The 25,516-nt window shown below is 39.7% G+C and overlaps 2 protein-coding genes across 3 annotated transcripts; one reads left to right on the plus strand and one right to left on the minus strand.

Moving 5' to 3' along the window:
* Positions 1 to 2,436: 2,436 nt before the first annotated feature.
* LOC131436411 (isoleucine--tRNA ligase, mitochondrial) lies at positions 2,437 to 5,664 on the minus strand. The gene is made up of 4 exons (XM_058605126.1): positions 5,395 to 5,664; positions 3,303 to 5,342; positions 3,002 to 3,239; positions 2,437 to 2,942 (listed from the first exon to the last, which is right to left on the minus strand). Exons 1-4 carry the CDS (start codon positions 5,572 to 5,574, stop codon positions 2,506 to 2,508), a joined length of 2,895 nt encoding a protein of 964 aa, XP_058461109.1. The 5' UTR covers positions 5,575 to 5,664; the 3' UTR covers positions 2,437 to 2,505.
* Positions 5,665 to 8,764: 3,100 nt separating this feature from the next.
* Positions 8,765 to 24,602, plus strand: LOC131436419 (hamartin). Of its 2 annotated transcripts, XM_058605147.1 has the most exons (7): positions 8,765 to 9,030; positions 9,080 to 9,576; positions 13,128 to 14,453; positions 21,840 to 23,480; positions 23,550 to 23,707; positions 23,776 to 23,887; positions 23,950 to 24,602. In XM_058605147.1, exons 2-7 carry the CDS (start codon positions 9,483 to 9,485, stop codon positions 24,258 to 24,260), a joined length of 3,642 nt encoding a protein of 1,213 aa, XP_058461130.1. In that variant the 5' UTR covers positions 8,765 to 9,030; positions 9,080 to 9,482; the 3' UTR covers positions 24,261 to 24,602. The 2 variants fall into 2 exon arrangements, with proteins under 2 accessions (XP_058461130.1, XP_058461121.1); XM_058605138.1 differs by having other exon boundaries at positions 8,765 to 9,576.
* The last annotated feature ends 914 nt before the right edge of the window (positions 24,603 to 25,516 follow it).

The raw sequence follows: 25,516 nt of genomic DNA on the forward strand, positions 1-25,516 counted from the left end.
ACCTGAAGACTTACAAGAAGCAAAATCTCGAAACAAAGTGTAGAACAGAAGAAGCCAGCAGCAACAAGGGCCAGGAAATTGTATTCGCGTCTTTTGCAGTGTCCGGATGCGTGCGTTTTGATGGACGATGAGACTTATGTAAAGGAGGACTCAAAAACCCTTCCAGGTCCACAACACTTTACTGTCGTCGTTGGGGAGGATGTGAGCGATGCGTACAGGTCGATTCGAATGGAAAAATTCGGTCTTTAGATACTGGTATGGCAAGCAATATGTTCCTGTGGTTTTAGGTCAGCCATTTTTTACACGACCGGAACTATAAATGCAGAAATCTATCAATCTGAGTGTCTCCAGAATGTTCACTGTCACTGTCACCTACTATGATTCCAATTCACCCTTAAACTTGTTCCTCACGGTTCAACCACAGACTAACAGACAGGACACTCAAATTAGATTCTTCAATCATTTTAACGGTCATTTTGAATATTCCTTTATTTGGGACAGTACTCACATGTGTCATGATGGCGCCACGTTACCCTATCAAAAACATCCTGTCTGTCATCTAGACTGTGTTTATTTTTTTCATTTACCAACAGAGTTGCCATTCATACAGAATAACCTGTAATGTTTTGATTTGTATACGTCCATGCGAATTTCATGCAGGATACAGATTTAATACATATTGCCAAAACTATATACATAATTTTGCCTACTTCTCATCCTCCAACGCAATACAAAATTGAACCCGCTTTGTTACAATATTTACTTGCTTCTGGTCTGCCGCCACTTAATTTCGGGTGAAAACTACCAACACAATAAAAAATAGTCTAGATGAACAACGTTGAGTCAAATAAATGGTTACCTTCCAACATCGCGAAAAAGTTAAATATATTATCAACATAATCCAATAATTTATTGACGATTTATTTTCAAATATTTTGATGAAATCAGGCATCCCTGCAAGCAGCTGATCGGTGTTGACAAACGAGGGGAAACCAACTAGTAAAAAAAACTTTTTCATAACACAAGGGGTGTACAGATAGTAAATAGTTCGCGCAGTACAATATAGGTGGAACTAGTGCATCACGAAAAATTATTTTTATGAGAAATTACTCATACTGTCATGTCTGTTAGTCTGTGGTTCAACTCCCAACGGAAGAGACTCGATAAAGTCCAACAGCTGTTAAAAGGTAAATACTCCAGCAGGAAAATCAACCGGCCGAATCCTTAAGCATTCAATAGCAGGAAAAGGTAAGATCACCGACAGGTGTTTCCAAAGACTGAACTGCACGACTTAGTGATCAAACGAAATAGATCTAATTTTAATTCGTACACTGAACTAAAAAAAACATATCAAAATAATTATGTTGTACACAACACAGAAGAGATTGCTGCATTTACATAAGAAGCATAGTACACCTCCACTGTTTTGGCCGGATTTAGCGTCGGCTCACTATGCCAAAACCACTCTCAATTGGCTTGCGGAAAAGGGTATAAATTGCGTTGAGAAAAACATCAATCCACCAAATAACCGTTACTGGGCAATCGTGAAGAGGGTCTTCAAGAAGACTGGTAAGTCAGCTGGGAACATACAGGAGTTCAAAAAAAAATGGGCTCAAGCGTCCAAAAAATGCGATGCAACAATCGATGAAGAGCCAATTGTCCAATTTTCGAACATTCGCCCTTATTCTGAATAATTTGTATTCCTAATGACGCTAGCATTTGTATTCCTAATGACGCTACTATTCAGAATAAGGGTGATTACTCGATCGTCTTGCGTATGTATTACTTCTGTTCGGTTTAGAATCGTTCTAATTTGAATAATATAAAAAGAAAAGGAACGTGTAAGTAGTGTTGACAGCTTTAATGGCTAGTGTTCGAAATTTCAAGTGTTCCCGAACGAGAGTCGATCGAATCATACAAGTCGAACGGAATAAAGAATGCAAAATTCGAACTCGAACGAAAGTTTAGATTCGTTCGTATCACAAATCTGCCGAATTGCAGAATCGGGATGAGTATTTCACAATTATTTGCCTATTTTTCAAGTTTAAGTCTGCTGATGAGAGTTTAGAAATTGCATTTTTAATGTCATCATGATCGGTCGTGTCTCGTATGATGATGATTTTTTTTCACCAACTGAAAATACTGCCGGGAAAGAGATGCATCGAAGGTGGTAAGCGTACCTCCGGAGCGCTTCACGTAATTCCATTTCCGTTCTATAGCGAAAGTCAATACAGGTCCACCACCGATGGAATCTGCAGCGGCAGACTGTGTCGTCATACAGCCGCCCTCCCTGCATCATCTATGGAGTACCGCAGTCAGTGAATCAGTTGACAAAACGGCCGTAGGAAAAATTATCTGTTCGCTAGCCTCCATCAACAGAAAATACCCGGCTGAGATTTGTTAGTGTTCAGGAAGAAAAACCACAAAACAAAAAAGTTTTCTGATATAAACATTTTATTTTGCTTAACATAACTGTCGACAAGCTACGCTTGTATTTAACTGTGTTTAACACTTTTCTTGCATTGACTTATGTTTCAGTACAGTCAAACATCGTGAACAGATGAGACCACGATCTGCACATAGAGTGAACCGTCTGCATCGGGGGCACAGCTGACTGTTTTCGATTTTCTCGATGTTTACTTTTAACTCATCATTAGGCGACTCACGCAAACATACTGATCCAATTTGAAGTATTTCAGTAAGCTCCGAATCGCTGCACGATTGATTCAGTTCAGGCTGAAGTTGTTGCAGAAGCCGTAGGGATTGTTTTGGTGAAAAAACATCCACCTTCAGAAGCCAACTGTTGATATCCATGTTTGGCTGCTGGAAAATGTGACGTTTCAAGTCTAAAGCTTGTTCTACGACGCTTGCGACGTCAGAGTGATTACCCAATTGAAATACGGGTTTCAATTGGTGACATGATTTGAAAAACGGTTCCCTGTCTGATACGGGAGAACGAATTAGCTTTTTATTCAAATGGTTAAAAACCGATCGAATTTACCTGAATGATATCTCCAGCTCTCTTCGACCAGGAAAGGTGCGATCGGCCACAGCACTTTACACAAAATACTGAACGTTTGAGCGAGTATGGTTTGAATGATGTGATACTGGTTGTCCGAACCACAGTAAAGACGGTCCTTGATCAAATGCAGGTAGAAACCGGATAGCGTTGAAACGCTAAACGTTAGTATGACGGCTGAGGCCTTATTGAATTGATATGTTCCGTACAGTGCAGAAACCTATGTCAAAAACAAATAAAATCTGATAGAAATAATATTAGTTACGGACTTCCGTTTACTAACCGTATCATGCAATTTCTGCAACTGTTCTAGGTAATACCGATCTACGTGGTTCAAGTGGCTTTCGTTGATCTTGGTCTGTGTCCCTTTGGGTATGACGCCCAATAAATATCGAATGATACCACGAATTTTCTGAACATTCTCAGCCGATGCAGCCAGCAGTTTGTGGCTCACGGGAATTGAAGTATTTTGAATGGCGTGAGCCGCCACCCACCACCGGAGGGCATCGCATCCATACTGTTCCACGATGTCATTGGGTGAGATAATATTGCCAAGCGATTTGGACATTTTTTGGCCGTTTTCATCAACTGCAAATCCATGCACAAAAACGGCTCGGTACGGACTCTTTCCCCTAGCAGCTACGCTCATCAAAAGGGAAGATTGGAACCATCCTGTGAACTGATCCAGTCCTTCCAAGTACAGATCGGCAATACGATCTTTACCCAACACGCTAAGCCACGAGATACCTGAATCGAACCAAATATCCAGTATGTCACTGCCCCGGACTAGGTCATTTGCCGACACATTCAATTCTGCGAGCACGGACTCCGGAACTAGTTCTTCGATGGTTGAAGTCCACCAGAAATCAATATTACCCGTTTGTGTCAATTTATCAACAAGATTCCTAATGATTCCGGAGTGTACAATCGGCTTCATTGATCTTCGATCATAAACCACTGGAATCGGTACGCCCCATGCCCGTTGTCGGGATATGCACCAATAGGCTCGTTTCTGCAGCTGTCCACGAAGCACCTTTTTGCTAACATCCGCTGAAGTGTGAGGGAATATCTGCACTTCTTCGACGGCCTTCAACGCCTGTTCTTTCAGCCGATCGGTGTTAATGAACCATTGATCGCTTGCCCTCAAAAGGACCGGTTCTTTGGTACGCCAGTCGATTGGGTAGGAGTGCACTATGCTGCCACAAGCTAGGGTTTGATTTTTCAAATGTTCTAAAATCAACCGATTGCCGTCTGTGAGAGCAAATTTTCCTTTTAAAAATTCCGGGCTACTGTGATTGTAGCACCCTAACTCGTCGATGAGTGATTTCACTGGGATCTTGTGTGCGAGAAAAACTAGAAAATCGTCCGGTCCATGGGCGGGAGCGGTGTGTACCAGACCGGTACCCTTTTCAGCTTTCACGTGCTCCGCCGGAAGAAAAGGCAAACATTCCCCATTGATTGGATGCTCGTAAATTGCAGATTTCAAACTCGATCCAGGAACTTCGACCACTGTTTTCAAATTATTAATTCCAATTTGTTCCGAAACGTCTGAAATCAACTCAGAACCGATCAGTAATAATTCCTTCCTGCCTTCGGCTGCCACTAAACTATATGCTAAATTCGAGTTAAAACATATTGCTTGATTTGCCGGCAGCGTCCAAGGCGTAGTTGTCCAAATAACAGCTGCAACTGTTGCACCCGAATCCAGAAGCCTTTGAATTTCCAAACAGCCTTCTATCTGTTTGATATTAAGCATCAAGTATAGCGAAGGACTCACGTGAGCCTCATCGTATTCCAGTTCTGCCTCGGCCAGTGCAGATTTGGACGATGGAGACCAAAACACTGGCTTCATATCCCGGTAAATAAGTCCTTTTTCGAACAGTTCCGCAAACAACTCGAGCTGAGTCTGAATATAGCTCGGATCAAAAGTCCGATACCAGGATCGCTCTTCCGACCAATCAGCCGTCACACCCCATTTTTCAAATTCAGCTTTCTGTTTGCCGATTGTTTCCAGAGCGAATTTTCTAGCCAAGGAACGTACTTTTAACGGGTCAAGCAGCTTCACATTATCTTTCTTCTTGCTTTGGTAGGCATCTAGTGCTTTCAGTTCTATCGGTAAACCATGGCAGTCCCATCCGGGTACGTAATGCACTCTGATGCCGGATGCAATCTTGTGTTTCAAAATAAAATCTTTTATGATTTTATTGATAGCATGGCCCATATGGAGGTCCCCGTTCGCGTAAGGTGGACCATCGTGTAGTGTGAATTCCTGTTCGGATGATAAATTTTCGCGCTGCCAGCAGTACAGCTCCCTGAAGCTGGTCTACAACGATTCACATTTTATATAGAAACCTGATAGCTAATGAAATCAATACCTTTCGTAGCCGTTCCTGCACACCGAAACGTTTTTCAACGGTCAACCGGGTTGGGAATTTCGTCTTCGGCAAATTGATTGTGTGAGTGTACTTAACTTCATCTTTTGGAATAACTTTAGTAGACAGACAACGAACTGTCTGAACAAGTTTGTGAGGCAGCTTAGCACGAAGTAGTAGCATTCTACCCCAAAATTAACAATTTGTAGAATCTTATTTCATATATTTTTCGAATATTGTGAAAACAAAGTATACTGCCGATTACATTTTTGTTATTTTCATAGCATTTTTTTACTCGGGTTGCCAAAAGTCAATTGTTTCTACGAACACACGTTAAATTCTTGTTACTCAGTTACCAAAACATAAAATGAGTCTAATCCAAATCTGAGTAATTTTTGAATCACTCGTTTTTTTCTGTGGAAACAATCGTTTTTTTTGAGTAGTTAAATTTAACAAAAATTCAATTCAAACTTTGACGGATGGGAAGGTAATAGGGTTTATTTTGCACTGAAATACATTTATGATACGAAATATAACAAACTTAGTTTTTCTTGTCTACGAATAAAGGTGTTAAACATAACTCTTCCGTATAGTTTTTTTTAAATACTTGATTCTAGCCAAAACAAAAATACGCAATATGCAACTATCATTTCATATGATTCCTCAACGAGCACTGAATTTTTCAGGATTCCTATACGAATATGTTGAAAAATGGCTTTTTGGCCGATCTCCCGCGAGACGTTCTTTTCTATTTGTAATCTGTCACTTTATTTTCTCTAAGGTCGTTTGAAAAGTTCACCAAAAGATCCAAGACTCTTCCATTCTCTTAAGTGGAAAATATTAGTAATTTTAGAACCAGAGATCAACGGAGACATTTGAAAGAAACGTGAAATAATACAAATGTCTTATGTTTTCTCACTGAATTAAAACAAATCGAAAAAGTCACTCTCCTATACGCTCGTTCAACTTTACTCTTAAGGGGTGAGGGCAGTACGCTAAAGACGTGGGGTTTTGTGCTGTTTTCTCGTTTCAAAGTAAATTTTCTTGGAAACGGTGATGAATATCGAAAAACCCACCTGACCCATGTGCAGAATGATTCCTTGAGGTTACCGCTGGTGTTATATTTTTTTCTGACTATAGAACTGTTGAACATTTCAACGCTTGGAATAACATACATCTACTTGATCATCGAATATCTCGACTTTGAAAGCTTATATCTTAAATCCACCGTGACAAATTCTAGATAATTTAGTTTAGAAACGATTAGTACATAAAAACATATATGTTGTCGCGATAAAAAAAGTCTTATATTTTTCTGTGAAACACAGTCAGTTTTAATGTGTCCGCCATTTTATTCACTTAAGTTTCCTGGTGGTGTCCGGGAAAAGAAGAAAAATCAAATCTACTCAACAAGGTTCCTAAAGACATAGACACAAAGGGTTGTCGCGATAAAAAAAGTCTTATATTTTTCTGTGAAACACAGTCAGTTTTAATGTGTCCGCCATTTTATTCACATAAGTTTTCTGGTGGTGTCCGGGAAAGAAAAATCAAATCTACTCAACAAGGTTCCTAAAGACATAGACACAAAGGAAATCTAGGAAGTCATGGAGGAAGATTCAAAATCTATACGCGACCCACTGTCCCCAGGCCTTAAGTGAGCTATTTGTACTCACTTTTGCTTATTTAGTTCAAATGTCAAAAAGTTAGTAATATTGATTTCGAAAACTGAGTAACTTCTACTCCGTTTCTAAATTGACAACAAATTTTACTCCCCGTGCTATGAAAACGTTGTGCGGAAAACTTTATCGTAGAAGCAATTACAGGTTGTCGACAAATATTTGAAGATTTTCTTGTAAGTGTCGAACCGGGTTTTCTCACCGTGGTTAAGAGGAAAGATTCTGTTCCGTCAAAGGAAAATTTAAAGTGATTCGACGAAAATTGAAAATTATTTTTGATTATGTTTAAATATCATTCGGGATAAGGATCATGTTGTGTCTATTGATTGATTGTTAATAAATAAATAGATTTAAGCAATTTTGCTCGAATATCAAAAATGCAACGATCGCCAATGATCATCGATCGCTTCCCTTCGTCTTTGTTCGATAATCGCTCTTGCAGTTGTTATTCGCATTGAACTTACCACCGTATGCATTCGCGGAACGAATATTCATGCAGTGATCATCGTCAAAATCTAATTCGCGATTATCGTTCGTGCTGTCTTTGAAACAAGCAAATTAAGACGTTTCCCCAGTAATAGTACCATAGTCTTATGTGTGTGTGATGAACCATATCCCAGAACTCCCCCATTGCTGCTACCTCACAAGATATGGTGAATTTATAAGATGAAGAATGCTTCGCGAAGAATGGAAACCAACGATCATCGCAGTGATGCTATTCAAACCAATTCGAAGAGTAAAATAATGAACGAATGACACACGGATGTATAAAACGAACATGCGCGCAACCAGAAGAATATATCAGTAGATTCGGGTTCTCTACGATTATTGCTTATTCATTTTCACCCTTCTCTACTTCGTGCAGTGAAATGTTACTCAGGATTTGACAAATATCAGCTTTTCTCTAAAGTGAGTAAATCTAACTTTATTCACTGTATAATAGTTCCCCTTTTTTCGATTTTAAAACAGACCATTGAACCGAGTGCCATTTTTTTTCGTTCAACTAATCTGGTAGATAGAGGACCTATGTTTAGCCCTTTTCAATATGAGGAGTATGAGCCCCGTTGGACTAGTTTTACTGGAGAATTTTGGAAGTTTTTATCCATTTTGGAGAATTTTGGAAGTTTTATCATAACAACAATTTTTCTTTCCATGTGAAGATAACATCGAATTTCCGCACTATTTTTATAGGAACCAAAAACAAACCGTTCAAGCAAACTGAACTATTATTTCGTGCAGCATGCCGTTCAACAAACGCTCAACGACTAACAAAATATAATCACTTGCTGAGTGGTTGGATCACTAGAAAGTACTAACTATTCGGTAATTTACTGCTGACGTGTAGATTTTACTCGGCTATCCAAAAGAGCTAACATCACGAACGCAATGTAGCTGATTTGACAGCATTAGCCCGTGATAATGCAATGATGCCAGATGTAATTGTATGCGATAAATTTTCCGTGCATTGTACACATAAATGCAATACTAAACTGATAGAGTTTTCTGGAACTATTTAATAATGGAAACGATAGATTGCTTATTGTCCATTGTTAGTCAATTAACATAAATTAGACACAGGTTGCTATCTACGTGTATATATTTCCTCATTGTTAAGTAATAATAATAACCGGTATCACTGTAGAAAACTGCAACGAAGAGGAACTATCAGCAGTGCAAAACAGCCGCACTGCCAGTCTTCGATCCGATCACACACAGTACGGAAGGGTGAGTCGTAGATTCGCTTTGGCAGAGGTTCTGGTTGATGTTGGTTGGCAGGGAAGTGGTGAAGAAAGGAAAAAGTGATTTTATTTTTTCCTACGCGGCCATCAATGTCCGCAAGTTGTGTATTGTGCAAGGGCTTTCGTGCGTCAAAAAAGGGCTGGAATTTTGTTTCCATCATCTGTCGATTGGAAACGACGGGAAAGGAACATCCGGTGAAACAGCGTCACAAAGGGTTGGAAAAGTAAGCCTTTTCGATACGAGCTAGAAGTGGTGGTGCTGAGGTGTAGAAGTTGTTTTCTTTATTCGCTCTGTGGAGCAATTTTTTCAACGATAGATTTCAACGTAGTCCCATCAATTCACCGCAAACTTTGCTGACGGGAAAATCAGCATGTTTCGTTTTGGAAGTGCGGTGGGGATCAGTGACATGTTCGTGAAATCGATGTGAGCTATCGACAAAGTGTCAGCAGACGACGGAGGAAATCAGCAGGAGAAGCAGCAGAATTGAGGAAAAGTATGATAATACGAATCGAGCAAGGAAGAGCGAAACGCCGAAGACGAAGACAATTCTACGCAACAGAAAACCGAGCGGTCTTTGCGGATACACAGGAAGAGCTTCCAGCCGATACTTCGGAGAAAAGTTCGATACAGCACTAGGAAAAAAACAGTTCGTAGCGAAAGCAAAGCAGAGGCAAGATGGATGTAGCAAAACTGTTCTCCGATCTGGAATCGAACAACCTGCCTTTGGCGGAGGAGTCGAAGAAGCGATTCTCGGAGCTATTCGCGGCCTGTAAGTATAAATTTGGTTTTTGGATAGGAATAGGTATTTGGGATTAGAAAAACTTATCACAAAAAAAAAAAGAAAATGAAGTTATGTCAAGATAAAATGTAAATGGGACTTCAAAATATTCAATTGAAATAAATTTGCCTACGCTAAGTTTTGGTTTAGCGCACAAAAAAAAAAGATCGATTTTCGTCCTTTTATACTCGTCCAGTGGAACATCTGGACTGATACTACATCAAAACCGTTGTCCGAGTGCGAAAAAGGAAAGTGTTATAAGTTTTCCTCGTTGTTTCCATAAGTTTGAGAAATTTAATTTCTTTCTCACACTGGTGAAAATTTAATCATAAATTGCTGATTGGAGAAAGAATTATGTTGTTGCGTTTAGTACAACTCGAGATATTCAGGATCAAGTTCTACCCATTCTTCCTTAGGGCGAACTTCAAAAAACCCATCGATAAAATATCATTACCGCTGTGTACCTTTAGAACGCTGTCAGAGTGAGATTGAGTGAGCCGAGCTGGATGCTAATATGAGAAAACCCCATTGATTTGCTGTAAGTACATTTCTCGTTTGTCACATATTAGCACTCATCTCGATTCGGCTTCTCGTGCTTACTTTGTCTCTGGTTTTACACAACATGAGATAATGGTTTAAAAGTCCAGATTTCAACCAACCAGTCATTTAAAATAAAATTTGCTGAAGACACTTTCTATAATCCTATATAAACATTCCAATAATTATTGCAAATGGTAGACTCAGAAACACTTTACTAGTAAAAAGTTGCGATTCAACACTTAAGCAAAATGGTCTTCGAGAATCATAAGAACGAATTGTGACTTTCAGACAAAATGATTTTGAATGTATTCCATAAGGTCTTATGATATGAAGGAGAAATTCTTCAAGACTTTTACTCTAGATATTCATAGGATAGTAATATAATTCAGAAAAAATTTGAATGAATTGCATTGGTCACGTTATATGATGATCATTTTATAAATATCAAATTTTGTTCTGTAATTTGATTCAGAACTTGTTTTATTTATATATTTAAAAAACCAACTGTAAGAAAATTCAACCTATGTTTATACTGAAAACCACAACACATATTTGCGATTCTGACGATACGATGATACATTATTGATGCATGACGGTTCTCCGAAAAGTGAATTTTAACAGTTGGTTCCAAATTCAATTATTATTTTTGGAATGTTTATTTATTCGATGAAAGCAGGTTGGATCGCATCGAAATTGTGTGTATTAACACGCATCTCATATATATCATACAAAAAATTTCAAGTACACTAAGGTCTTTTTTTATGCGACTTTTTTATGCGAATTTTCAGAGTTATGCGGTTTTTTATGCGAATTTTACAGAGTTATGCGGTTTCCTTTCTGCGATTTTTTATGCGAAGTTTCAGAGTTATGCGGTTTTTTTTATGCGGTACGTAAACTCACATAAAAAAGATTTCAGAGTATCTGTTGTCACTGTGTTAGTGTCTTTTCCGTGCACTTGAGTTACTGCACAGATTGAAGAAGAGATAATTACTCAGTTCAGCTATGAGATTTGTTTGTCTCCATTCCTCAATCTTTAGTATTCACTTACAACAAACTGTTACATCTGCTATCATACCACATATGCAGTGTACAACTAGTCAATTTTGTCACGAGACGAAACTGGTCTTTTATTTACACTGATGCATTATTTTTATTTCATTTAACCGACTGAGGTAAAGTACAATCCTTCCCATTAATTGTGGAATATAATTTCATTCAAATGGCTGCCTCGGCTGGCCTTGCAGTACGCCATACGGTCAATCCAGTTTTTTAGAACATTTTCGATTGTATGCAGCTTTATTTCAGTTATGGCTGCACGAATGTTGTCCTCTGGCTTGTCCACATAACACTTATCTTTGACAGCCCCCCTAAAGATAATAGTCTTACGGCGTCAAATCACAGCTCCGAGGCGGCCAAACGACATCCGAATTTCGACTGATAATTCGATCTTCGAAGACTGTGCGCAGAAGATCGATTGCAGCGTTGGCTGTGTGGCACGGAGCGCCGTCTTGTTGGAACCAAATGGTGTCCAAGTCTTCCTCTTCAGGTAACGGGAAGAACCAATCGCTAATCATGGCGCGGTAGCGTTCGCCATGCACCGTGGCGGCGGCTTCTGCTTCATTTTCGAAGAAAAATTGCCCAATGATGCCGCCAGACCAAAATCCGCACCAAATCGTCACTCTCTGAGGAGGCATCGGCTTCTTCATGATAACGTGCGGGTTTTCCGTCCCCCAGATGCGACAATTCTGCTTATTAACATACCCGCCGAGATGAAAATGTGCCTCATCCGAGAAGATGGTTTTTTGGCAAAAATCGGCGTCTTCTTCGAGCTGATCGCAAGCCCAGTTGGCGAAGCGATAACGCGTATACACAACCATTTTAAATTAAAAAGTCCTGTACATCTTAAAGGAATTGATATCTACTTGATCCATAAGTCCTAGTTTTATGAAACTTTCAATTGGTGGTTCCTCACTGAATGAAAACTTTTGACTGTGAACCGAAGTCGTCGAGGAGTCGTATTTCGATAGTACATTTAAAATCACTGACCACTCAATCTTTAGTTTATCTTTGATTTCATCTCGGTCCAAGCACCGATTCGCACAGTAACTGCACTTCTTAGTAAAATGCATTTCGGTTTTCGAAATCAATTCAACAGTTCATTATTTCATGCACCATTCGATTAACAAACTAGTACCAAGTTTTGACAGGAAAACAGCTGTGTGAGGAAAAAAAATTGTTTTGCTCACCAGCATCGTGAATATGAGCAGGAACGCGTGCAGGTGAGAAAGCGAGATGCATAGATAGTTGTTTGTTCAGTTTCCAAGATATGATCGGCCGCTGTGCTGTCGTGAGGCATGCTCAAATGTCACGGGTGGGATCCGCGGGACTGGGAGTTCAGAACACAAAGTAGCAGTATTTGATAGATGCGGGACGTATCTGGCTGGCGTTCGCGCGGAAATGTCCAAACATTTTTTTTTCTGCACAAGACGACAGCGCGGCAATTGCTGCTTCTATTTGACAGTTTCTTTGTTTTTCTGCCTGTCAGTACTTCCTAGGGTGATCCTTTTTGTTTTCTGTCATAAGATGGCAAAAGAACGGAGCGTAACGGAAAAGGTGGAACGGGACGGGTGCTTTGAAAAACAGAAAAACAATTCATGGTAAACTGGGTAACCGAACTTTAGTCTCTCTGCTAGCTGACGAAACAAATGAGTAATTCTAAAAATAAGACATAAGACTTATTGAAAACAACAACAACCGACCCGTTTCGGCTCTCGCAGAATTAAGAAAAACCACTGCCGATCCCACTCTCCCCTCTCACCAGGATGATGGCGAATTCGCGTGCGAATATGAGTGCGGTTTTTTTAATTTTCCACCGGCATCCAGGGCGATAGAGGGCGGGGGGATGTCGCGTGTAATATGAATGATGAAGATTGCAATTATCAGTAACATGGCAGGACCATTGATACTAAGATTTGTTTTTGTTTGTTTGTTATTTTTTTCAGCACGAGAGTCCTGGTTACCACATAGCATGATGGAGTACTTCGGCCAGACATCGTCTGTTCGCATAGTCGAGCTTCTGGTCAAGGTGCAGAATCCGCATGACAAATATATCTTGGACAAACTGGCTGACTGGATAAAAAGTGGTTCGAACAAAATGCTCGCATTGGATTTGTTTGCGCACATCATTCAGAAGCGACCGTCCTGGCTGTGTAATGTCGGTACCCATCAGCTGTTCAAGGAAATGCTCAAACTATCCAAGGAGGAGAAGGAAATCATTCCGCTGATCGCCGCGGTTCTGAGCATCATCAATCTACTGCCCGTCATACCTTTGGTGATGGGAGAGTACGTTCAGGATTTGTTTCAGATATTCAACTACCTTGCCACGTTCGACAGAAACACTTCCGTAAACCTTCCGGAGGATCAACTGATCTATCTACAGTTCGGTTTGTATGAACTCTTCAACAGGCTGTATGGAATGTATCCGTGTAATTTTATCACGTTTCTGAAACGGTCGTATTGTGGAGATAATCAAGCTATTTTTCAACACACAATCAAACCATTACTGGAAACAGTGAAAATCCATCCACGATTGATTTCCTCGGATCAGAAAAGTGAACTGAGTAAAGTTCGTTGGAAGAACATGGAACCGCACGACGTGGTTAACGAATGCGCTCGAATGTCTCTAGATTACCTTGACAAACCACAGGAACATCAGCTAGCCGTAAGCAATGAGTGTCCGTGCTATGCGACGCCCATCAAACCGGTTGAATTTAGTGCCGTCACAGCCACGATTGACTTTCAGTGGAAGACAAGTGTAAACTACTTCAATACGATTTCCACTGACCAGAAACTGAGCACCATTGCAGCGCAGAATTCTTTCTGGTCTCCGAGCAATATGATGCAACCGACGCCACCACCCGGAACATCAACGGTTCCGCACACTCCAAATCCAACGCCCAGCTACGCAATCCCTACGATATCGAGTCCTCTGCTACCGGCGGCAGACGGTGCTTCCCCTCCGGAAGCAGCCGTCGAAGCTACACCGGAAACTACACCGATGAAGGATATCGTGAAGCACCCCAGACCCTTCCCGGTCAACTCGTCGACGGTTCGTGCCATGTCCTGGAACACTAGCCAACCGTCGTCGCCAGTCAAGAAAGAAGCCGGCCATTTCAGCTACGAGAAAAATGTTATCACATCGCAAAAGTTACTGCGTATGGTTAACGACCGGAACCATTCGGTCCTGCAGTTGTCCAACACTACAACCGCGACCTCCACCAGCAACAGTGTGCCTTCGAGTCCGCTACCGATTGATCAACCGACGTTTGGTGAGTTGACGATATTTTTTGATGGGCAAATGTGAGATCCATTTGACAAATTGATTGAAGGTTCAAACAGAATGATGATCACATTATTTGAAGAATCTGATCTATGATTCCGTAGGGAAATTCGGCATTGCTGCAAGTCTGGCAGTATTCTGTTTGAATCTTCACCATTTCGGGAAATTCCAGAAATTTCTCGGCGGAATAGGTGACAAATTCGTGATCGACTTCCTCCAATTTGGATGAAACCAATTCAATTCAGGACTGGTTTTTGTTCTCTCTTCAAATCGTTGTAATTCGAAAACTGTCGAATGAATAAAAATGACGTCAAAGACGAAGTTGTGGGAAATCGATTGAGTACTCTGAAAAAAAAGAATAAACATTAGAAAAAGAGTTGTATGCTTTCTCGAAAATTTGAAAATAATCAAAAAATAGATTTTGTTCCAAATAATACATTTATAAGTTACCTGCAGCCGAATTCAGGTGACAGAAGAAATCCCAATTTTCCTAAAGAAAAGAAAATCTTTCTCTTCACAAAATTCACTTTTTTTTTCATTCAATTTAACGACGATGCTCCTGTCACGAAAGTTCTAATAACTAGAAGAAAATAGCAGAGATTTCGCCTATTTGCTTTATTTGGAATACCCGCCAAGTTCAAGAAGATATATTTTGACACTTGAAAAAGAAAAGGAAAATATTTTTCTCTTCAACATTTTTGCGAAAGACATTTCTCCTCTTTTATAGATAAAATTCAGTTAAACTATTCAAAATTTATTACGTAGGAGCAATGGTATTTGCATGAGAAAAAGTTGTACTGCCGGCAAGAAAAAATTAAGCTACTTCACCATCGTCGATTTTTTAAGAATACACACAGCAATCCGTTTGAGATACTGGATGGTAACTTTTAGGAGCTATTCCGAGTGACTAAATATTTGGCAGAGGAGTTTATTAACTTGTTAGATGAACACCGTAATGCGGTTCCTCTAAAATATGAAAATCCTATAACAAAACCGTACAATTTACAAGTTCTTACAACGTTGAGATTCGTCCCGGGTTGGCGGTACAGGGCATGAGGCGCTGGTCTTACAAGCTAGTTGTTGTATGTTCGAGTCCCAACCTGGAAGGATTCTTAGAGTCAATAGGATCGTAGTACTGGCCATACAATGACTCTGTACGCTAAGGATCGGCTGCGAAGTCTGTTGAAACAGAAAGGCCACATTTCATAAAAAGAATGTAATGCCAGGACTTTTCTCAACGTTGAGATACTTTGACTCAGGTAATATTGTAGAACAATCAACTGTAGTGGTCACAAGAAAAATATAGTAAATTTCCAAGCCATTTCTGAACATCTACACACAGGGGACGGGTTTAGCGTGATGGGTAAGTCGATGCCCTTTCACGCAGCCCACTTGGGTTCGATTCCCATCCCCGCACATAGGGTCAGACAATTTTTCTGGCCCGAAGAGGCGAATGACCTTAAGGTTAAAACCTCTATAATCGAAACAAAAAAAAAAACATCTACACGTCATGGGAAAAATGTAGAAGATGGAAAAATGGGTTCCTCATTAGTTTAATAATGGACAATTGAAAAAAATTAAAATTTTGTTTTCTCGACAAGAAACAAAGTGACGGGAGATGAAAAATGGATTTATTTAAAGAAATATTAACCCTCAATTGCATTGAGTCCGAAATATGGGACACACATTTCAAAAATTCTACACAGGGTTGTAATGCATATTGATGTTCCATATTTGTTCCATATTTGGGACGTGTTCTCAACTCACAAAAAAAAATCCATAGAATTCCCTTCATATCGAGAGAAGTTAGTGGCATCTACCTGACACAAAACAAGAATTTCGTACAAAGCTGATTTCTGCTATTTTCAAAAAAATCCTGGAGCGCTTTATACTTATGAAATAACTTGAAAATTTTTTTTGTTGTTTTGTAACTTACCATACTAATAATTACAAAAAAACTTGATTGTCGTGATTTTCAGATAATTTAATGCACAATATCCTATACATGGGAATGGACTGTAGGGGTAGTTTGGTTGGTTTTTTTTTTGTAATATTCTTCCCGTGTTCCAACAAGTGTGACCACTTAAATCATCGAAAAAAAATTTTTCGGCTGTTTACTACGTACAACGAGCTTCTCAAACTATACGATAGTGTAAAAACTAATCACTACCGACAGCAAATGATGTAATTGAATCTAACATCTAGCATCGAAAGACGACTAGAAAGTTCACGTAGGCACGAAAAAGTCGTTTTGCAGCATGACAACGCCTTTGCACTAGAGATGGGAAATTTGTTCGCGAACGGTTCAAAAGAACTAGTTCTTGTGAAAGAATGAATGAGCAAATGTTTTTATTTTTTCGAGAACGGTAGTTCCCAGTTCAAAGTCGTGGGACCTTTTATTTTTGCTTAACCTTTATCGAGAACGGTAGTTTCTATGTTTTTATTTAATTGAGCTCCATCCCGAAACCGAAACGTCAGTTCCAATTCGTAGGACCTTTTTGATTTTTTTTTGCTCGCTTAATCTAACAAAACCAAGTTTTCGTTTTCTCTTTGCACAAACAATCCAACTATAAAAATAACAAACGAACGGCTCTGGAGAACTAGTTCTTTCAATAGAACTCTGCATACTGTTTTGCTCATCTCTACTCTGCATACACAGCGAAAGCGATCAAAAATAGCATTCCTGAACTCTAACCCGTCATACTTCCCTTTCGACTATGATTTGTTTTCATCGATGTCTCACGCATTTGCTGGATTTGAAGGTATGGAAAAATGGCTTTCCGATTGGATCACTTCTAAAGATAAAGAGTTCCTTCGAAGTTGGATTCGTGACTTGGTTTCAAGAACAAAAAAAAAAAGCTTAGCTTTCCAAGACAACTCTGAATAAAGTATCTTAAATCTATACCTCTACAATCAACATGTATTTCCATTCAAAAAAATCCCGTATCATTGAATATCATCGATTTGAACAACGCATCAATTAAAAAATAGATCAAAATGGACTCGAAATCACGGCAAAGTGATTATGCAGCCCTACAACGGTCCTTCACATTCCGTCAAAGTGGTTTAAGAAACAATTTCTAAGTTTGGGTGGAAACTTTTACTGCACCCGCTTTATTCACCAGCCCTGGCCCCTTCTGATTGTCACCTCTTTTTATCGATTGGACACGCACTAGCTGATCAACACTTCCAAACTCTCAAGGATGTGGAAACATGGCTCGATAAATGGATGTCAAAGAAAAGTGAAGTTTTATTTTGGGATCGTATTCATCAATCGCCCAACAGATGAACAAAATGTGTTTGAAGGCAAGGGTACTTTGAATGAAAACCTGTTTTGATTCTCTTAGTGGTGTGGTGATGCCATATTATAACTGATATTCTCATAAACATTTTCGTTGTATTGTTTAAAAATACAATAAAGAAACTAGAAAGTTTGTTCGGGCTTTAAACTAGCATAACCTACAAACTGAATCAGCTTTGAGTAAATTTTAAAAGATTTTTTCCTGTTTTTACGTCGTCACTCTGAATGACGGTTAGCAAATTTTTAACAAATTTTATCCTGTAATCCTGCATGTCGGATCCGGATGAAATTCAATAGCAATTCAATATTTAAACATTTACGTTCGTAAAAATCGATTATACCCACTTTGGTAAATTGAAGTACAGTTTTTGATCGTTACCGGGAACTGGTAAAGTCGAAATCGAATGTTTTGGCCTTTCACTAAGAAGACATTATTCACAGCTCTTGTTCAAACTCCATTCGACAGAGTCGAAAATCGCTTACGGTCGAGACGACAAAGAACAAAGACATGATCATGTAGCGAACAATAGTGTATTCAAAATAGTCTGAACGATCTACAAAAGTCTGATACTTGGACTTCGCGACCAAATTCAATTGTTGTTGAACTGAAAATCGAGTCAGTTTCGAACCTGGTTTTATTTCAGGTTTGCTCAAACCCCTCCTTGCTAAGTGCGAAATCAACACTGTTTCGTGTAAAGTGTTTGATGAAACTACCGTGGGTCAGTTTCAGTTTTCTCAAGCGAAAACGACATTAGTTTCATCGTTGTTTACGATCAAATCAAAATTTCCACAAAACAATAAAAAGGGTCCCCTTCTGCTCGTACTGTTCCTCGTCTTGATGTTTGGTTATAGCTGCAAATTGATCTACGCCGACGAGATTTGCAACTGTATTTGGATCGTATCCATCTTCAAAACCTGCAGTTTAAAAAATAAACCGAAACCCAATCAAACCCAGAATGTGGAATCGGCGAACCTATGTAAAAAACTGGAACCGGGGATCGTCAGCTGCTCAGCAAGGTGTTGAGATAAGTCTATGCCAACCCCGGTCTTTCGAACCTAGATGGCACCAGAAAGTACAACGTCAGCTTTGAAACGGAGCAGAACATCCTTGCCGGTGAAAGATTTTACATCGCAACTGGACGTGGGAATGTTCCAGAAATGATTAAAGTTCGTGTTTGCCGAAAAGCGCGCGAAGATGACCATGATTTGGCAAGAGATTTGCAGTTGGAGTCGATGGCATCCCTTGTTTACATGTAATAGTGTTGGACAAAAATTTATTTTGCCGTTCATCCGCAAACATACAGGCCAAGTCATCTTTTGGTCCAATTTGGTCAGCTCATACTACTTTTAGGTGGTTCTGCAATGAAACAAAATAACTCAGACGGCACGTTCTTCACATAATTCGGAGATTTGTGTCTGTACGGGCGCTGGTGGGCTCCATCAAGACGAAAGTTAGAGATATCGTTCGAACTGGAGAAATGTTAATGTCGACCAATTTAATTTCTAAGTTTAAATAAATGTACTGTGAAGCAACTATGAGTGAACTTTTCAAACATATTGAATCACGAATTACAGGTCCGTTTTGTGAGTTCCAATTTACTTTCTGTTAGCTTTTAAGTGTCTCAATCCGCGATATATTTTAACGTGATCTCACATTCATTAAGACTTCTGCAGTCAAAAAGTCAATTTATCTGATAATGTCGCAAGCATCATTGGAAGATGTAGCGGAAGAAAATAGCAACAAGAGAGATAGCCGGTTCGATGGCGATGAGATCGTTTCATTATTTGTACATCTGTATATATAAAAATGCAGAGATCATTCTTTGTAATCGCATCACGTAAGAACGGATGGACGGATTTACATGATTCTTTTTTGTTTGATCAGTATTTACTCCCACCGGGTTCGTACATCAAAAAAATTAGAAAAACTTGCCGGAAAAGTGGGAAAAATCCATAAAGTGGTTTTGTATGGACAATGGAATTTTTCACTGAAAAAGTCGTCAATGATTGCTAGATCATCGATAGGAGTTTGGCGCATAACGAGTTGCATAAGTGTTTGGCCGTGGAAGAAAGGAATACTAGATCGTTGAAAGAATCTTTTGGCGCGCAACGAGTAGTTTTGGGTGGAGATTTCACATGCATGCTTGATTTGTGTGATGCGTCATTTTGAGCCACGTGCTTTGTTTGATATCAAACAACAATGATGATTTGATATTATTGCTTACTAATGTAGTTTTTGCTTGGTAAAACTAAAACAGACTCTGGGTAGTTTCATCAACTAAACACTTTTCATGAAACTAAGTTGGGTTCGTAATTAAAAACGGGGTTGTGTGCAAACCCGATATTAAAATCATAATCGAAACTGACTTAATTTTAGTTCAATTACGTTGAAACGTTGACAGTAGTTAGCGTGAAAACTGGGTTAGGTTAGGCATCAAGCGAAAACGACATAAATGACTGGCAGAATCCAAATGACTGTTCTAGAAATACCGCTGTAGGCAGAAGAAAAAGTTCTGATATCGTTCACCAGTTGATGGATTGTGTGTAATGGAGTCAAATGAATAATATTGGTCATTGTGAATCAATGAAAAGATTGTGCTGTAGAAACGCTCAGGTCAAACTAAGAGAATTTTCTTGGATTTTGCTTTCGAATGATTTAGATTACACGAAGCGCACATAATAAGTGGCAATTAGATATCAATATTCAAGATAGATTGAGACTATTTCATATTCTACATTGTATACAAAATCGTCATTCTGGTAGATGATACCACAAGAACCTCGCAATGCATGAACCGTGAGAGAATTTTTCTACATCTTTTCGCTCCACCTCATACTCTGAGTATTTCACGACCCTTACCAAAATAGATCCAGTTTTGCAATGATCGGCGCTGTGTAGGATTTACCAAGAGAGAATCGCAAGCTGACAATTATCGCAGAAAATCGAATCGATGATTCGACTTGATGATTCTCAGACTAGGTTCCAATATTTCAAAACCCTTGTGTAGAGCATTCACATACATTTTCATAGCCACCACTTATACAAAGGTTATATGCACATAGCTAGAATAAGCGGCAAAAGTAAAATGATTCTATCGCAATTATCCACTGCCCGTATAGAATCGGATCGCAAAACGAGAATGAGTGACCGTTTGTTACTTCAGAGAGAATCCCCACAGCAGCGTACTAACCCGTGATGCTCAGAAGGGTCATCGAAAGAAATTCGCTCTCCCACTGGTGTCTTTTCCATGTTAAATGAACCATGCCGATTTTTTGTTTGTTCATTTGCTCTATTTTTACTTAACAGAAGTATTTTCACATTAATTTTTGGTGATGTTTCTTTTTTTGTTTAAAGCGAATGTGTGTCGAATTCCGTTAAATGTAGGTTAAGTAATCAGAAAATTTTTGGAGAGAAACGTTAACCACTTAGTCGTTTGACAAATAAGCTATCCTAATATATATAACTGCGAACAAATTAGGCTAAACGAAGTTCGACGGGTCAGCTAGTATTTTATAATTTTCCCAGGGAAAACAAAGAGTTAGCATTGATATTTGAGCTATTAAAATTCGCTACATTCGTTTATATAAACGCTATTATATATTTATACTCAATGTTTGAATATATAATGGTTGGCAGAAATATCTGAACTCATCGCTTACCTAGAACGAACCCTAGACATATACCTGTCCACACGAAAAACTCCGCGATACCTAAGAAAGAGACTGATGAGTCGTTGTCCTTCCGTAAAGTAAGTGCAGTATAAACATTTTCTCTTTTCTTCGTTTTTTTTTTAATTTTATTTTAATTTTTTGACTAATTTTCTTTTTCTTCAAAATGCATTAAACTTTTATTGCATTGTATGACATTTTTAGAGTGTCTAATCGACTTCGCTTTGGACACCATTTTTGTTACAACGCCCTTGCCTAAAATCAGTCTTGAGTGTAATAGGTTACTCTATCCGTGCAAAACAAATCGGATCATTTGAAGTCTGATAATTTGCTACTCATTTCTGGAATTGCTCTACTTTTTTTTTGATGATCATTCAACTATAAACATTCTATTTTTCTCCGTAGAAATCAACCGGGTAGCGCAACTGGTGTCGAACTTGAAGCTCACTCCGGGCGGTACCTCGGTGGCGCTCGTGGGATCACGTTACGAGCTGCCGTTGCCTGCCGGCCAATCTGACTGTACTCAGGAGGACCAGGAAGTGATCGACATCAACAGTCACCTACTGCAGGAACAGATGCCGTTGCAATTGTCAAGCCAACCCCCGTCATCCCAGCATCAGCTACTGTCCCATTCGCTTCCGGTACATCCGATGAAGGAAGTATTCGACGTGGAGGATTTTGAACAGGAAGAAGGTTCGCCCTGTTCGGCCGGTGGGCTCCATTTCAAGAACTCTCAGTCGATGATTAACTTTACCCGGAAGCGGTACCGGATACACAGTCAGTGTGTGGTTGATTCGGATCCTAGCTATAGCACGGGAACGTCACCCGCAGACACCAGTAGCTATATGATGAAGAACGGTACTGGGATCAGCGTGACTCGGAGCAGTGCAGGTGAATCACGGAAAAAACATCAGCGTCGTCATTCGCTACCAGATCTGAAAAAGTACAGCTTGAAAGTGGATCCGAAGACGCTGACTGGAGACAGGCAGGATTTGACACTCGTGGAGGCCAATGGGGACAGTAGCAGTGGAAGCAGCCCGTCGGAAGAGGAAGCCATTTCGGCTGCGACACACTTCAACAAAAAACAAGAGAAGAAGAATATTCGAAGAAATCAAGCTCTGTTTCAAGAGATTCGAAAGAACTTGACGAGTGCGCTGAGTGGTGGTTACCGCGGTTGTCAGATAGGTGCCCCAACCTCTTCCCAACAGTTTGTGAGCAGCGGAACTCAAACGATTGAAAACTATCCGCAGCCATACGAGCAAATTGTGTACGGAATTTTGCAGGAAGAAATGAAGTTTAAGTCGGACATCGCTATGAAAAGGTTACAGGACAAGAGTGAAAATGAGAACAAGCCTGATCCCAACCTAATGCTTGACAAGTACATTGAACGGTGCGTGAAAAGAAGAATGGCGAACGGAGATCCTAGACGTATGGAAGAACTGTACAAAGATCATATCACCCTACTGTGCTTGCAGTTGCAGTACGAGAAACATCGACGAGAGATTCACGCCGAGCGTAACCGAAGATTGTTGGGAAAAAGTAGAGTGATACGTGGGTTGGAACAGGAAAACGAAACACTGAAGGATCAGGTTTCACAACTGACCAAAGAGATTAGCTCGCTGAACACGGAATTGGCGGCACTGAGGAGGAAAACGAATTCAGACTGGATCAAAAGTTCGACCGAGGTAATCGAACTGAAAAAACGGCACACTGCCGAGATACAGAAGAATCAGGATCTACAGAAAAAGATTAAGGAGCTTGAGGTATCGCTGGCGGCAGAAACACGAGCTCGTAAAGAGCAAACAGTGGCCATTGAGCAGACACGTGGCGAGTTGTTTGATTTACGAAACGAAATGCAACAGGCCTTATTCAAGGCGGACTTGGGCCAGCAGTACAGAGATGAGCTAACCAGACTGCAGTGTGAACTCATTTTGATGGGCGAAATTCAGTTAAAATGTAAGGAATATCTGGCAAAGCTGGACAATCTGAAGGCGAGGGATGCCGAGAACGCCATGATTCAGGAGACCTATGGAAATGAAGTCAAGGGTAAATACATACATGACGTTCCGAGTTATTTAATTTGTCACGAGTGATTTAACTTTAACTCGTCCACAGATCTGAAGTTCAGCCTGGAGATGAAATCGGCTCAGCTGGACTCGTCGAAGGAGCGTCTGGCAGAACTTGAGCAGCTGCTGACGAAGCGAGACGAAACGGTCACCCTGCAGAAGCGCATGCTGAAAACGGTCAAAGAAGAGCATAAGGAGCAATTCAATGTAAGTTTCCATGTTGCTGTTCGTTTTTGGCATTCGCAAATGAACGAAATGTTCTCTTTTTGTGAAAGGCTCTCGAGCGCAAATATCACGCACAAAAAGCGATTGTGGTCAAAATGGAGGAAGCAATTTTGGAGCTCCGTGTGAATGCGGCCGCTCGGTCTCCCGACTCTGACCGGACTGGTAAGTGAAACTGTTCGATGATCGCTTCCGTCCAAATATAATAACCGAAATTTGTTCGACAGATGCTGTGGGCTCACTGGATCACACTTCTCCGCTATCAATTTCACTTGCTTCGAGCGAAGGCCTGTCGGAAATTAAAAACTTAGCTCTGGTAGTGCAATCTGGCACGGGTGGTGTTGGTGTTGGGAATCAAAACAACATGGAACTGGATTCCAGCCTGCCGACACCGACTGGTGTTCTTTCTCATCTATCAATGGACAATAATAGCGCTTCAGCTGGGCTGGTGATTGCCGGCCGACCTTCTCCTCTGGTCCCTGGAAACCAATCAGACGACGCCGGTACTGCCATTCCGGGGCCAAGCCAACGACTCTGAACGGTGTTGCTGCTTTCTTTGTTTTTCCCGTATTTCTATGTTTCGCTTATTCTCTTGCTCATGGAATATTCTTTCCATTGTTATCGCGGGGGAAAATTCTTTCCTTCTTTCGCACTTTCTCAGTACTCCGCAGATTTCGTTCCGAAAGCGCACTCCACCTTCTTCCATTCACTCTTACTGAAACCAATCGTTGAACACAATTTTCTATCGTTTGTTAGGCTGTTAATTGATTATTGCGTTCAAAACATTGCAAAGGAATAGATACGTTGAGAGCAAATATTTGGTACCTATGTATGAAGATTTACTAAGAAAAGAAGAAAATAATATGTTAAAGAATTCTAACGTTGTTTTTCGTGTTATACAATAATCTATCACAAATTCCTTGACCATTTCTTACCCAAAATAAATGAATTAAGGTGCACAGTTATGGACCACGAGATGCATATTGAAGCCGATACCAAACAAATGTCACGATAAGGGTTTGCTTATTGCGATACCAGAACCTGACTGGAAGGACGATTTGGCAGCGAAAGCAGACTATTAGATGGCAACAGGAGTATATTTCAAAAATTTGCCAACTAACTTTAACTTGCTTGTGATCCATGTAAGTCATATACATACTTCAACAAATTTCATTTAGGACCGTATTGAAATGTACCACGTATCTATAGATTAAATCCTCTTTTAGAATTGCAACAGTAATTTCTGTTTTACCTGCATCAAAAGTTTATTTTTGCTGTACTGAAGGGTGTACGGAATCAAATCGCATCACGTTCAAATAGTTGAAACTTTTTACACACTGGGTGTTTCCAATGAATATTTTGAGTAAAACTAGTTCAATGTATAATGTTTACATTATGTATTTTGCGCACGCACCTTGAAAATCCGGATCTCTCTCATAGTGTCATCGGCAGGAAGCTGGGAATTTATGATATCTCGTATTTTGAATCGGTACAACGAACGTTTAACGGTTAATCGGAAGAAAAAAAAATAGAGGGTTGTATTTAAGACACGACCGAGCATAATAACATTAAAAATGAAACGTTTCTAGGGTCTTCATAATAAATACAAAAATGAAGATGATAATGATGATGATACACTAAACTTCACTACACTTCAAAGTTACTTGAATGCTCAATTTTAGATATAAAAAACCTAAAGATTTAAACCTGAACAAATGAAACTATTTTATTTTATGATGATAATTTTTAGAGAAACGTACATACTTATTAATTTGATTTGATTTATATCGTTTA

This window comes from Malaya genurostris, chromosome 1, assembly GCF_030247185.1.
Source record: "Malaya genurostris strain Urasoe2022 chromosome 1, Malgen_1.1, whole genome shotgun sequence".
Taxonomy (NCBI): Eukaryota; Metazoa; Arthropoda; class Insecta; order Diptera; family Culicidae; genus Malaya; species Malaya genurostris.

Excerpts from the sequence above, each read along its gene's own strand:
- LOC131436411 (XM_058605126.1), bottom strand. The coding sequence starts at position 5,574 with ATGCTACTACTTCGTGCTAAGCTGCCTCACAAACTTGTTCAGACAGTT. Across the intron at positions 5,343-5,394 it reads TGCAGGAACGGCTACGAAAG|ACCAGCTTCAGGGAGCTGTA; the intron begins GTATTGATTTCA and ends GAATCGTTGTAG. Across the intron at positions 2,943-3,001 it reads GAGCTGGAGATATCATTCAG|ACAGGGAACCGTTTTTCAAA; the intron begins GTAAATTCGATC and ends CTCCCGTATCAG.
- LOC131436419 (XM_058605138.1), top strand. The coding sequence starts at position 9,483 with ATGGATGTAGCAAAACTGTTCTCCGATCTGGAATCGAACAACCTGCCT. Across the intron at positions 23,481-23,549 it reads CTATGGAAATGAAGTCAAGG|ATCTGAAGTTCAGCCTGGAG; the intron begins GTAAATACATAC and ends ACTCGTCCACAG. Across the intron at positions 23,888-23,949 it reads TCCCGACTCTGACCGGACTG|ATGCTGTGGGCTCACTGGAT; the intron begins GTAAGTGAAACT and ends TTTGTTCGACAG.